The sequence below is a fragment of the Nematostella vectensis genome, chromosome 12 (genome assembly GCF_932526225.1).
Source record: "Nematostella vectensis chromosome 12, jaNemVect1.1, whole genome shotgun sequence".
Classification (NCBI taxonomy): Eukaryota; Metazoa; Cnidaria; class Anthozoa; order Actiniaria; family Edwardsiidae; genus Nematostella; species Nematostella vectensis.
The window spans coordinates 3,048,097-3,060,541 of record NC_064045.1 but is presented as its reverse complement, the minus strand read 5'-3'; the positions used below and the strand labels follow the sequence as shown (position 1 = coordinate 3,060,541).

The following is a 12,445-nucleotide window of genomic DNA, read 5'->3' as shown; positions in this document are numbered from 1 at the left end:
TGACCAAAACACATGCTCAAAACTCTATTCTCGAGTACAACTTGAGAACTAACGGTACGCCTATAAAATTCCCGAGCCAAAGGTCAATCTTCTAAAAATATGAACTGCTTTGCTGAGCAAATTCCATGTGAACGTTTTAGATTTCCCTGTTAAATGCGATAAGCAAACTAAACAAAATGCTATTAATCGTTTCGTGGACTTCAATATGCTGACAGCCAATCAGTATATTATTTCTAGATGCTAAGTATGTCTTCACTACATGTGTGACTTATTCCTGCGTGACAATGAGGTCGTAAATTTTTTTTTTTACACTATCATGACTAACGTTATAGTTGACAGGATGCATTCTACTTTTATCTATTCAAATGTATTCTCGAGTACAACCTTATTTGAAAAATTGTAGGGTAGCCACCCTTAAGCAACCATATGTGCTGGTGTGAGCCCTGATTTAAACACGAAGGCGCGTTATAAAAGGGAAGCATCGGCTCATTTGTCAATCAACCGCCGTGGAGTGATGGCGGCCCGAGTCAAGTACAAAACACAGAGGGGAGAGGTTTCAAAGCGCTTTCTGATGTATAAAAACGCCAATTCTACCTTCTAGTCCGATTGAATGTGTAAATAACGAAACTCAGTAGAAATAAAGCTACGAAACCATCGATGATTTACGAAAAAAATAGGAGCAAACGCCTTACAAGAAAACAACGATTGCAAACCTCGAAAAAGGGGAGTTTTTTGCCTAAAATGTACTTTTCATATCTTTAAAACTCAGAAAACAGGATTTAAATTAGTCATCAAAAGTTAATAGGCACTTAAAGTAGCGGGGAAAATCTGTTTTGCTAGAAAATGCATCTTGACTTTGTCCACATAACTGCCGATAGAAGTAATGCAGGCCTTCTATAGAAAAGATGTTGCTTGTAGATCAAATCTAACTTTACTGTTGTTTGTTTTGTTTGTTTTTTTCATCGCCTCGAGCTCGGACAAGATTGTTTTGTGGTTTGTGAAGTTTTAATGCTATTTACAAGCTACTATGAGTTGGAATTTAAGTATAAATATGTAGTACTCAAATGGTTGTTTTTTTTTATTTTTGGGATCTTTCTATCAATACACATAAATCATCAGAGAAAGCAGTCCATTATTTGTATTCTAGTAATGTTAACTAAACAGTTTAGTAAATCTTTCTAAATTGATTGAGTGCAGAACATGAATGTTGAATCTATTATATAAAATTTCTAATTAATTATATGATTTCATCCTAGCTATACCCAAGAAGCAAGTCATAGTGACATCTGAATAATCAACAAGATATATTCCTCAAGAAAAAGCAGATACATAGACATATACAGTATAACATTTTCCCTGTGATTTTAAATCATCGACATTCCTTTATAAAGGAAACATGTTCCATTGCTATCAAATTGATTTATGGTTACTGAAGTGTTTAGCTACCAGTCATATTTTATAAACTGCATAATATATATACTTTTGAATAAACCAAAATGCCTTGTCTTTTATCCATTCAGTTCAAGACTTCTCATTCTTACAGTAAAAGCAAGTTTAGATACAGGGGGGATATCCATGGAATCAAAACAGAAAAAGTTATGTCTTTATTTTGTATAATTTAACTTATAAAGTATAAAACATGTTTGGGCAACCCCTTCATAAAACTAAGGATCCAGACCCTTTTTCAACAAAATGAAACACATAGCTAATTCAGTTGTTATCATTTGTAGTCATTTGTAGTCATCATAGATTGCAAGATAAAAACAAAATACTATACAGGTGCATTCTGATCTAAAAAGTAGAAAGACTCACTTAGATGGATATCAGGCATTTCTTTTGTAGCCTTTCAGTTGTTTGGTGTACATATATGTGTAAGTATATAAGCTGAGACATTGTACAAAGGGTTTCTGCTGTTTCTGTGAGCCAGTTATGCACTATAAAAAATATTGAAACAAATGTTTTTTTTTATTGTATACCAATCCCTTGTTTTGTACAGAAAAATAGTAAGTGTTGCATTTTATTGGGACGTAACTAAGCCCTACTTTTAACCCTGCATCTGATAAATTAACACGAGGGCACAATGGTAATGACCAAGTGCTCTCCAACAAATCAAGTTGACTGCACTATACTCCCTATTCAAAAGGTGTACCTAGGACTCTGTTGAGTATACTTATAAATGACAGATAGGGTGGTGAGGGTAAGTTGACAAATTCCCTTAGCCTTAATTTATCTTCTGGATCAAGAAGTCTGGTACTAACAGCAGGATGGCACCAGAGAAAGGAATCAGTGATCCTTATGAGGTAATTCAGCGGATTTTGTTGTGCTTTTCATGAAGGAAATATTCTCACGTGCGCGCCAATCAACGATTTTAATCGCCGTAGTTGCACTCATTTTTTATACCCGCTCCTTTGCCTGAAAAATTTTTCCAAAAACTCTCCTGGTAACCTAACAGACCCGGCAATTATCGGTAATTTAGAAAAATGCGTCCAGAAAAGTTTTCGAACTCCCTGGCGAGGAAGAGTGTTAATCAAAACAAAGTTTTTGCGTAGCGTGCCGATACGGGTTCCCGACAAGTAAATTATAATTTCCAAATTTTGAATAGATTGGCTAAATAGTTATTGAAATCCAAGTTTTGTCGATGTCTGTAGACAACTTGCATCTCAAAAATGGCTGTGGCGTCAACATTTTTCGAAAAAAAAGAAAAAGAACAAGTAAATAAAGTCTCATTAGAAAAACTTCTAATAATTTCGCAAAGCTGTTTATATTTTTAGGCGCACTGTGACAGGGCGAGTGGTCCGGACGAAATACCCCCATGGTTTCTTAAGGATTATGCTCTGGAAATTGGTCCTATATTAACATCTATTTATCAAACTTCGATCGACACTGGACTTGTACCCTCTAGGTGGAAACATGCTAATGTTTGTGGTGTGTATAAGAATGGAGAAAAATCAGATCCTGCAAATTATAGACCCATTTCTTTAACTTGCATTGCATCAAAAGTTCTAGAGCATATTATCCACAGTCATGTGATGAAACATTTACAGCATTACGGAATTCTCACTGATGTTCAGCATGGCTTTAGAGCTAAACGATCAACAGTAACCCAGCTAATTCTGACAATCCATGACATGGCCAAGGCCATTCAAGAAAATAAGTCTATCCATGCGGCAGTGCTAGATTTTAGCAAAGCATTTGATAAAGTTCCCCACGAGCGTCTTATCAAGAAATTACAATACTATGGCATCCATGGTCCCTTGCTGTATTGGTTTATGTCGTTTCTTAGGAACCGTACCCAGACTGTTGTCTGCGATGGTAAACGATCCTGCCCCTCACTAGTAACATCAGGGGTCCCTCAGGGGACAGTGTTAGGACCCTTGTTATTCTTATTGTATGTGAACGATCTGCCTGACAATTTGAAGTCTTCAATAAGACTCTTCGCTGACGACGCCCTGTTATACGGTGTGATTGTAAACGAAGAAGATGGTGACCAGCTTCAGGAAGATTTAAAGAGATTAGAAATGTGGCAAAGCAAATGGCAAATGGTATTTAATCCTTCCAAGTGTAAGACCATCTGCATATCCAATAAGAAGATCCCACCACAGAGGTCATATGTTTTCTGCGGGGTACACTTAGAGCAGGTCCAATCTATTACGTATCTAGGTGTCATCCTAAATGATGACTTAAAGTGGTCAAAACATGTTAAATCAACTTCAGGAAAAGCAAGTAAAGTCATGGGCATGATAAAAAGGAACTTCTGGAACTGCCCCCAAAGAGTAAAAGTTACTGCTTACACAGCAATAGTTCGTCCTATGTTAGAATATGCAAGCGCCGCCTGGGACCCTCATCTCCAGAAGGACATCGCCTCCCTCGAGAAAGTTCAGAGGAAAGCAGCACGATTCTGCCTTAGAAATTACATCCCTACTGCAAGTGTCACCGAAATGCTAGGTGATCTCAAGTGGTCCACCTTGGAGTTAAGACGAACAATGGCACGACTTACCCTCCTTTACAAATTGAGTCGAGGCCAAATTGACATTGACACAAGCATGTATCTCCGGCCACACCAAGATCTCAGAACTAGAAATAGTCATAATTTTAAATATTATCAAGAAAAAGCTACAAAGAATAAGTATTTTTATTCTTTTTTCCCCCGAACGATAAGACATTGGAACACTTTACCTAATGAACTTGTCGAGCTAGGCTCAATCGAACATTTTAAGCATGACCTCGAAATCTATCTTAATAATAATAAGAATTGAATTTTAATTTTATAATTTTATTTCTATATATTATTGAATTGTATTATTGAATTTTCTTTACATTATTTAATATTTTATATATTCTATATATACTTAGTACCTATCCATGTATATATGTATATATTTTTATTTACTTATCTCCTTATTTATTTATTTATATGTAAATACTTTTATTTAAGGTTGGTGTGATATCGCAAGATTTTTACCGACTTAATAAATGTAGATGTAGATGAGATGTAGACAGCTCAATGTCAAATCATTTGACAGAGATGAAACCTGATTGGTTGGAAGGAAATCCGATAAAATGATGTAAGCCTTTATTGGCCCACTTTTTCCGGGCAGTGGAATGGTTTTCTCTGTGATGAAAACTTTCTACAACTCGACACAACTAGAACATGAAGCGATTTCCCGTATAAAGTTAGCGGGCAATTAAGATTTTGGAGGAAACACCCGAAAAAGTTTACCGGGTGACATTCCGGGTTTCTGAGTTTATTGGCGTTTTAAGAAACGACCACTTGAAACACAAGTATTTCACTATTTCCCAATTAAAAAAAAACAATTGAATAAGCTTATTCTCTCATAAGGATCACTGATTTCACATGAAACTTCCACGCTGTGTAGCCATTTTGGGAAACAAGGTAGGCTAATAACGGCAAAATTTTGGGGGTCGTTGCTTTTGGGGTCGTAGCTTTTGGGGTCGCAGGTTTTAGGTTTTAGGTTTCGTTTTGTAGACACCCCTTTGTTGTGTGCTATTATTTTCTGCACTCTTCTTTCTTCCTGTCTTCCTTTCCTCTGCTCCCCATTTTAGGTGCTTCTTTCCAGAGTACAATGCTCTTCATTATTTCACCGAATGTCTTATTGAAATACGAATGCTTTCGGCCAAGAAAAATGCGAATAAATGAGGCAAAATCGCTCAACGTAACATGTTTTCTAAACACGCTAAGAATGGCAAAATGTAGCTCTGCTTGCACCCTGTTGCACGCATAATCCCTTAGGATAGACTGCTGAGCAATAACTGTGGTCATTGCGGGCCCAAGCTCACCAAATGCTTCTCTATAGGAGGGTCGGGAAGGTAAGCATACCAAAATTCGTTTTGTTCAACTGATTAGAACGGGCAGCTTTGTCTGTCAACCATGAGAGGGATTCTCAAAAAAATTTTATATAAAGACAAGATTGGTACCTGAAACAATATGGAACTAGATATAAAATTGTAGGAAACATTGTAAACTGAATTAAATTTTCATTTGAACAATGACTCTCTTGCTCAGTATTATATTAAAACCAGACTTTAATTCGGCGCCCAAAAAATGTGACCCCCCTTTAATGACCCCCCCCTAAATCGGCGCCCAAAAGAACGTAGCCCCCTTACATATTTCCCTAACGTTTTTGAAAAATCCAAAGCATACATTGATCAAAAGCTCGCAGTTTCTAAAGAAGAAGCGGCTCTTCCGGAATCTGATTCTAAGAAATTCAAGCGAAAGACGCAGGCCTAAAAATTTTAATTTGCTTAATTCCATTGTTTTTACAATACGTTGTACCAAAAACCTTAGATTGTCTGGACTTCTCTCTGTCTTGTGCCTAGTCCTTCTCAGATAACACGTCACCGGAAGTTAGAGCTCTCATCCTGTGACGTCATAACCCAATCAGAACTCCAGGGACCAGGCTTTTGCCCCTTTATAATAAATCCCCCCCCCCCCCCCCATAAACTACCAGTTTTGGCACTAGTTCATTTTTCGCTCCATTTTAATTATTAAAAGGTGATGGTTACAGGGTTAAAAACACAATTCAAACTTCGTCTCTTTTATAAGTCTGAGATATTGAAACATTCTACAATAACTACGCTATTGTAATATCGAATACATCGAGAGTTCCTTAATTTATCTGACAATTGTTTACGTTATTTGTTGCAGGTCTTAATTCGACAAAAAAGGAAAAAAACTCTGATCTGATACCCTACACTAAAGATTTCGGATTTTGATGATCACGTGACTAGTGAAAGGAGCAGATAATCGCAATCACAAAAATATTTGATAACGAAAATAATACTTTTTTTTAGAAATATTTCTAAGACAAATAATTTAACTCACATTAAAAAAGATCTAACAATTGATTTCTTTCAAGCAAAACACCTCTATTTACGGAATTCTTCAGGTTTCTCTTTGTAAGAGGACAAAAATATAACAAAAATAATGAAAGATACGAAACAGGGGTATTATTTTGTTCTTGAGTTATAATCACAGAAAATAAACATAATTATCTAGTAGTCGGATAGTAAGATATGTACCCTTATGATCCATTAATTTAAAGACATAGCCTACATTTGACACTGGAATAATTTGAAATCGTTTATACCTTATTCTATCTATGTCCAAGTAAGTAATTTTACTATTGGGCACTCCTGCCTCTTGGCATGTGATTTATAGCTATTTAAGGTGTCCCAAGACCTTACTTTGCGTTATTGTATACGCCGTTTCTCTGGCAACCTCCCCTCCTTTCTAGTATTCCCAAAGACTGTCCTTCGCGATGCTCTTTCCGTTTGCGTTGAACACTCCATTTTGCTGGCCTCTGAGGTACGCCCCGTTCTTCGCCTTGATGCACAGATAATTCCTGCGCTCCAGGAAAATCTCGAACAGATCAGCGCTATTCGCCTCGCCAGACACCGAGATACTCCCATCTCCCTCCACGCGCCAGTACTTGCCCTTCTCAGATCCAATCTTATACCACGTCCCTCGTTCCTCTTCGCTCTCCGCTTCCTCCACTTCCAGCGTAAAGACGTCGTAGGCGGCGCGGTTACATTCAAGGCGGTTAGTCGAGGTCTTGCACCCGATGAACCCAAACTCGCCTTTCAGGATCAACAGCGGGCGATTGACGATCTCCATGGAGAACTTGCCGGCCTCCTCAAGCTCTGGTGTGCCGTCGAGTAGCTGTCCCTGCTTGTTTGAGGTCAGGTACATCCCAGTATGCGCCTTGAACGCTACTTGATTGTTATGGTATTCCATGGTGAACTGGGCTTTCGGGGTGATGGTCTTCTCGGTGGCGGAGACGGGTCCATTGGCAACCCAGTACATGCCGTTGTTACCGAGCAGGGACACGGTCTTGCCGTCTTCGTTGAACTCGAGCTGGAAGATCTCGGTGTCTCCCATGTCCATCTGATTGGCGCGGAGGTCCGTGTCTGCGGGAAGAAGAAACTCGTTACACACGCAACACGAACAGGGTTATAAATACAGGTTCTTTCATAGAATGATATAACGTGGCAGGGGGGGGGGGGGGGCAGAGGATGGTCTGGGATTTAAGGGGGGGAGGAGGGGGGTTACGAGTGGCAGCGCTAGACACTATATTATACAACGTCACTCAAGGGTTAATGTGTTATTAGCACGTACGCTTGGCGCCAGCATGCGCGTGTGCTCCCATAAACTAGATTGTAACGTTAGAAAACATTTTCTTATTGTTCTATTGTTGTATAAAACAAAATAGATCTCATCTTTTAGTGCGTCTGCCCTCTAAGTGATGCACAGATGACGTCACAGCGTGTCAAGAACAAACAAGTTCGCAAAGAAACGCAGTTGAGCTGCAAGACTGTTGTTCATAACACACAGTGACGTCTGTTTGGCATCTATTAGAGGACAGACGCACAGAAAAAAAAAATTATTGGTTTTATACAACAATGAAAATGTCTTAAAATCTAGTTTTGGGGAGCGCGCGCGCATGCTTGCGTGTGTCCTATAATAACACATGGACCCTTGACCAATCAGAGCGCATGATTTACAGGATTAACGAGTGTCGTTGTATAAAGAAATATAATGTCTTTTTTAGGATGGTTTAATCTTTACAGTAATCGAAGCGGATTTATTTCACTACTGAGATGAACATCTCATTTCAGGCCCGTACCCAGGGGGGTGCAGGGGGTGCGATCGTACCCCCCCCTCCATAACGGCGGAAGGTCCGCTTTCGGTTCGCTATTCGTAGACAAACTATAAAGCATAAGCTAGATCACTCTGTTATGTAGCCAAATCCGACAATAAACGTCCCGTCGAGCTGAGATACTGCAAAGGCATAAATGTTCTTTAGGGGATGGTCAGATTCTTATCAGAGAGCTCTTCCCTCCCCCCCCCCCCAAAGTTCCACTTTTTCGGATTTCGCACCCCCCCCCCCCCCCCCCAAAAAAGAAAAATCCTGGGTACGGGCCTGCATTTTCATAGAGTTTCATAGCCTATGAAACCATACGAGTCACGCAAGTCAGATTAACGAACTTTAACTTTGTACAATTTGGGGGAATCACAGATTACCAAATAAAAGAGTTCTGCGGACCGTGTACTCCATCTGGAAAGTGAGCAAATCCCGTTAAATACCGATACGCATCTGTTAACCAATAAATCGCCAGGGCATGTCGAAGCATGTTTTGTATTTTGTTTTCATTGAAAGCTGATATTGAACTTGAGCAAAACCTGAAAGTCACGAGATGATTAGTGTCGAATGACATGTACCCTCATGTAACTGTGCTGAATAAAATATGATAGCTAAAAAAAACAGCCTAATAGTATTATCTTCATTGCAAGCCTTACAGCGTGCTTAATCTTATTTAAAATCACATTTACGTCACGTCTAGGAAAGCCATATTGAGAGGCCCATAAATTAAAGAGTTACAGATTTTCAAATATCCTTTTATGTAAGCATATTTGCTTATTTGTCTGTATAAACGCCAACCACAACGATTCTTGATTGCAATTTTCTTTGAAGTATTCTCTGGAAAGGGGTAACTATATAGTATCCCCAGTATGTGTTAATCACATTATCGCGATAAGCCCCGGTTTAAGATGCTATCCACTCCACTGTGATAACGGGATTTCATATATGTACATATATGAAATCCCCTGTTTTCAGAGTGAAGTGGATCACATCTTATACCAGGCTTATCGCGATAATAAACATGTGATAGCCCTTAGCGATGAGTCTTATAGAAATGTGACTGTCATTCATCATTAGTTCATTAAAGGGGCTTTGACATCTTAATGTTTCTTCGCCTGTTATTTTAAATTGGTCTTTGAGGACCAAAGTCCTAAGCAGCCTGCATAGGGGAAGGGGGGAGGGATATAGTGGTGGCAGAAATGTTTGTGGGAAGAGGGAGGGTCTTCTATAAAGTGAAGTCCCTAGCCAAGCCTCAATGAGGGATGGGAGTGGGTGGGTGAGGGAGTCTTTTACATGGATGTTTCTAGGAGTTGCTAAACTAGAGGGGGGAGCGCGTAGTCATAGATATCATATAGGAATAGTTTGACAATCCTTTATTACAAAAAAAAAAACTTTTGGTGGTTGAGGGGATGTGTTCACACTTTGCCTCCCCCCCTTTCCTACACGTTACTGGTTGCTCATGCGAGAAGAGATCGAAAGGGATGGGAACATGGGTATAAATTTCAGACGATAAGGCAAACTGCATAGCCATGGCAAGAGTCACAAGCAGATAGAAGAAGGTTACACAATATCTGTAAACATTAGACTTAGGAGGAGGGGGTTCTAGCAGCATTCAAAGGCTGGGCAATAACCGATGAAAACGTCACCACACTCTAAGTGTGGGCAAAAATGTCTGCATTTATTTACCATGGCCTCTTAAGTGCCTCAGGCAAAGCTAGCTAGGGTTTGTTTCGGTTATAAGTAGATTGTGCTTAAAGCCGCATTGTCACCAGTTTACTTCCGGAGGTCCGACGGAAACCTCAACCGTCAAAAGAATCTATTAGAATCCGAGATATTAAACAGGCCATCCGCTCTAAATTATCAGTCACATCCTCAAAGAAACTTTCAAAAGACACACTGCTTTCAATATTTTGAAATATTTTTTGCGTTTTCCGTTAAAAATCATCGAAGATTGTTAAGTAATCGCCGGAAGTAAACTGGTGACAATGCGGCTTAAAGAGGTGCTTCAAGTTCCCCAAGACTCAATGCGGCTTCTCAGTAAAAGGCAAATGCGAGGCTCGGACATAACTAGTTGGTGTTTACAAGGTGCTTCAAGCTCCTAGAAGGCTCAGGGTGGCTTATCAGTAAATGAGAAAAGCGAATATCTGGACAAGGCTACATAAGGGTGCAGGAGGGATTGACAATGCTAAATTCTAATCATCAATTTTACAATTAGCTCCCAGCATGCAAATTTAACATTAATTTCGGAATAAAGCGATATCATCTTCAAAGGGCATAAAACAAAGAGAGACACAAGAATGGTTTGTTGAATTTAAAGCTGTCGCATTTTTAATAGAAGGCACGGGGTCAACAAAATATGTCCTTTTTATCTCGCATGTCGTGTCTGATAAAATCCAATAGCAATCCGTGGTCTCAGCATGCTGTATCGCCAAGAAATTAACCATGATTTATAATACAACCGAAACTGGAACGTGACTACTCCTTACGCCTTGGATTATTAGCCGTAAGTGAATCGCGACTTATCGGCGCTAAAGCCAGACGCATAAATAACGCAAGCAAGAATTCATTTCCGCTGGGTGTAAAAAATCAGTATGTATAGGAATACCTGTATACAATGCGTAGAGTAATTAGAGAGCAACTGTGTGCATACAAGCGTAACAGATATTGATAACAACAAGCCAATAATTATGAGTGATTATAAGGAAGAGATATTTAACCTTGTAAAATCAGCAAGCGAGACGAACTATATCGATATAGTCACGGTGATAAATACACAGGACAGCTGTACCCCTGTCAACCACGCGCTCGACTTAATATAAAATGCTAATTAAGGCATTTAGGGTAATTTATAATATTCGGAATGGACTTTTTGTGTTTATGAAGGAAACCGTTGTGCTGTTTTAGTTCGGCGTCGTAAACATGAATGGGTTCCCGGAGGCGATGTAGTGGGGATGTATTCATTCACAAAGAATAAAAAGCAGCATGCACTAAAACTTTTAGGGTGAGACACAAAAGTTTTATGTGTGCTTGGCACGTGGAATAGTTTATAACCTGCTTAGCAGATCAAACACAGATGATTTTATGCAAACAAAACATTAGCGATTTGCATATAACATGAACGTGCTTCAAGACAGCCCAAACAAAGACATGGACACAGTAATAGTATTTCACAAACACTATTAAAATCAAATAAAACTCACGTTGCTTTATGGAAACCCTCTTGTTTGTGTGACCGATGAAGGAGACCTGCGGATGACTGTCTTCCAACTGAAAGAGCTCATCTTTGCCCGCGGTTTCTTTCTTAGACTGAAGTTTACCGGTACCAACAGCCGTCAAGTATTTGCCCTTGTGATCCCTAAATGCAATGCTTGTCTGGTGGAACTCCACGGAGAACGAACAATCATCATTAGGCTCGTCCTGTAAGTCCCCGCTTGCACTTACGTATTTGCCATTACTCGTGACGAGAAAATACCTTCCTCCCGAGAATTTCAAAGTGATGGTGGCATCAGCACCCCACGGGATCAGCTCGGATACTTTCACATCATTATCCTCTTCGTCTAAATGCGCGTATCGCTTGCGCAAAACGCTCTTCAGGTTTATCTGAGGGTGCATGGCCAAATGTACTGTCCATAACTCCGTTTTCCCGATTTTCGCCACGCATTTTAGTTGGTCACCGTTCGCACCAAAGTACGCGCCGTGGACGCTTTTCAGTGCCCATTTCCCATCTTTTATCTCGACTGTAAACTTTGCGTTGCTCTCTCTTTCTTCCGCCTCGCAACACAAATTGCCTTTAGGATCCGCCGTCAGATACCTTCCCAAGTGCGACTTCAGATAGATCGCCTCCCCGTCAACTTGCTCAAGAGACCATGTCTGCTTCTTTCGAAGGGAAACGCCATCCGAGTTCAGTTTAAATCCGAATGTCTCAGCGGTGAGATACTTGGACGAGTTATCATTCATAAGACCGATATTCCACTTAGATGGTTCGACCATTTTTTCAGACAAGAGCGAAGAACGACTGAAGGGATTTGACTTGGATACACGGACGATACAGAACAAGGACTTTCTTTTCCGCCTGAGTGAGCTGAAATACCACAGAAACCGGACGCAACTATTGAGCTCAGCCGTGAAATACGATAGCCGAGGGAGGCGTGGAGCCGGCAAGAATAGAAATGAAACGCACACGAGGGGACATTTGTTAGGAGAAAATCACTTCTTATCATATCAACAATAACACAAAGAAAACAATTGGAATTCTTTCTGAAGTTAGAAAACTAGCGAAGACG

General features: G+C 39.8%; 1 protein-coding gene across 1 annotated transcript; it reads right to left on the bottom strand.

Moving 5' to 3' along the window:
* Nucleotides 1–5,981: 5,981 nt before the first annotated feature.
* On the bottom strand, nt 5,982–12,301 carry LOC5516862 (protein singed). Its single transcript, XM_001636847.3, has 2 exons — nt 11,363–12,301; nt 5,982–7,428 (listed from the first exon to the last, which is right to left on the bottom strand). Exons 1-2 carry the CDS (start codon nt 12,150–12,152, stop codon nt 6,752–6,754), a joined length of 1,467 nt encoding a protein of 488 aa, XP_001636897.2. The 5' UTR covers nt 12,153–12,301; the 3' UTR covers nt 5,982–6,751.
* Between the last annotated feature and the right edge of the window lie 144 nt (nt 12,302–12,445).

Excerpts from the sequence above, each read along its gene's own strand:
- LOC5516862 (XM_001636847.3), bottom strand. The coding sequence starts at position 12,152 with ATGGTCGAACCATCTAAGTGGAATATCGGTCTTATGAATGATAACTCG. Across the intron at positions 7,429-11,362 it reads GAGGGTTTCCATAAAGCAAC|ACACGGACCTCCGCGCCAAT; the intron begins GTGAGTTTTATT and ends TTCTTCCCGCAG.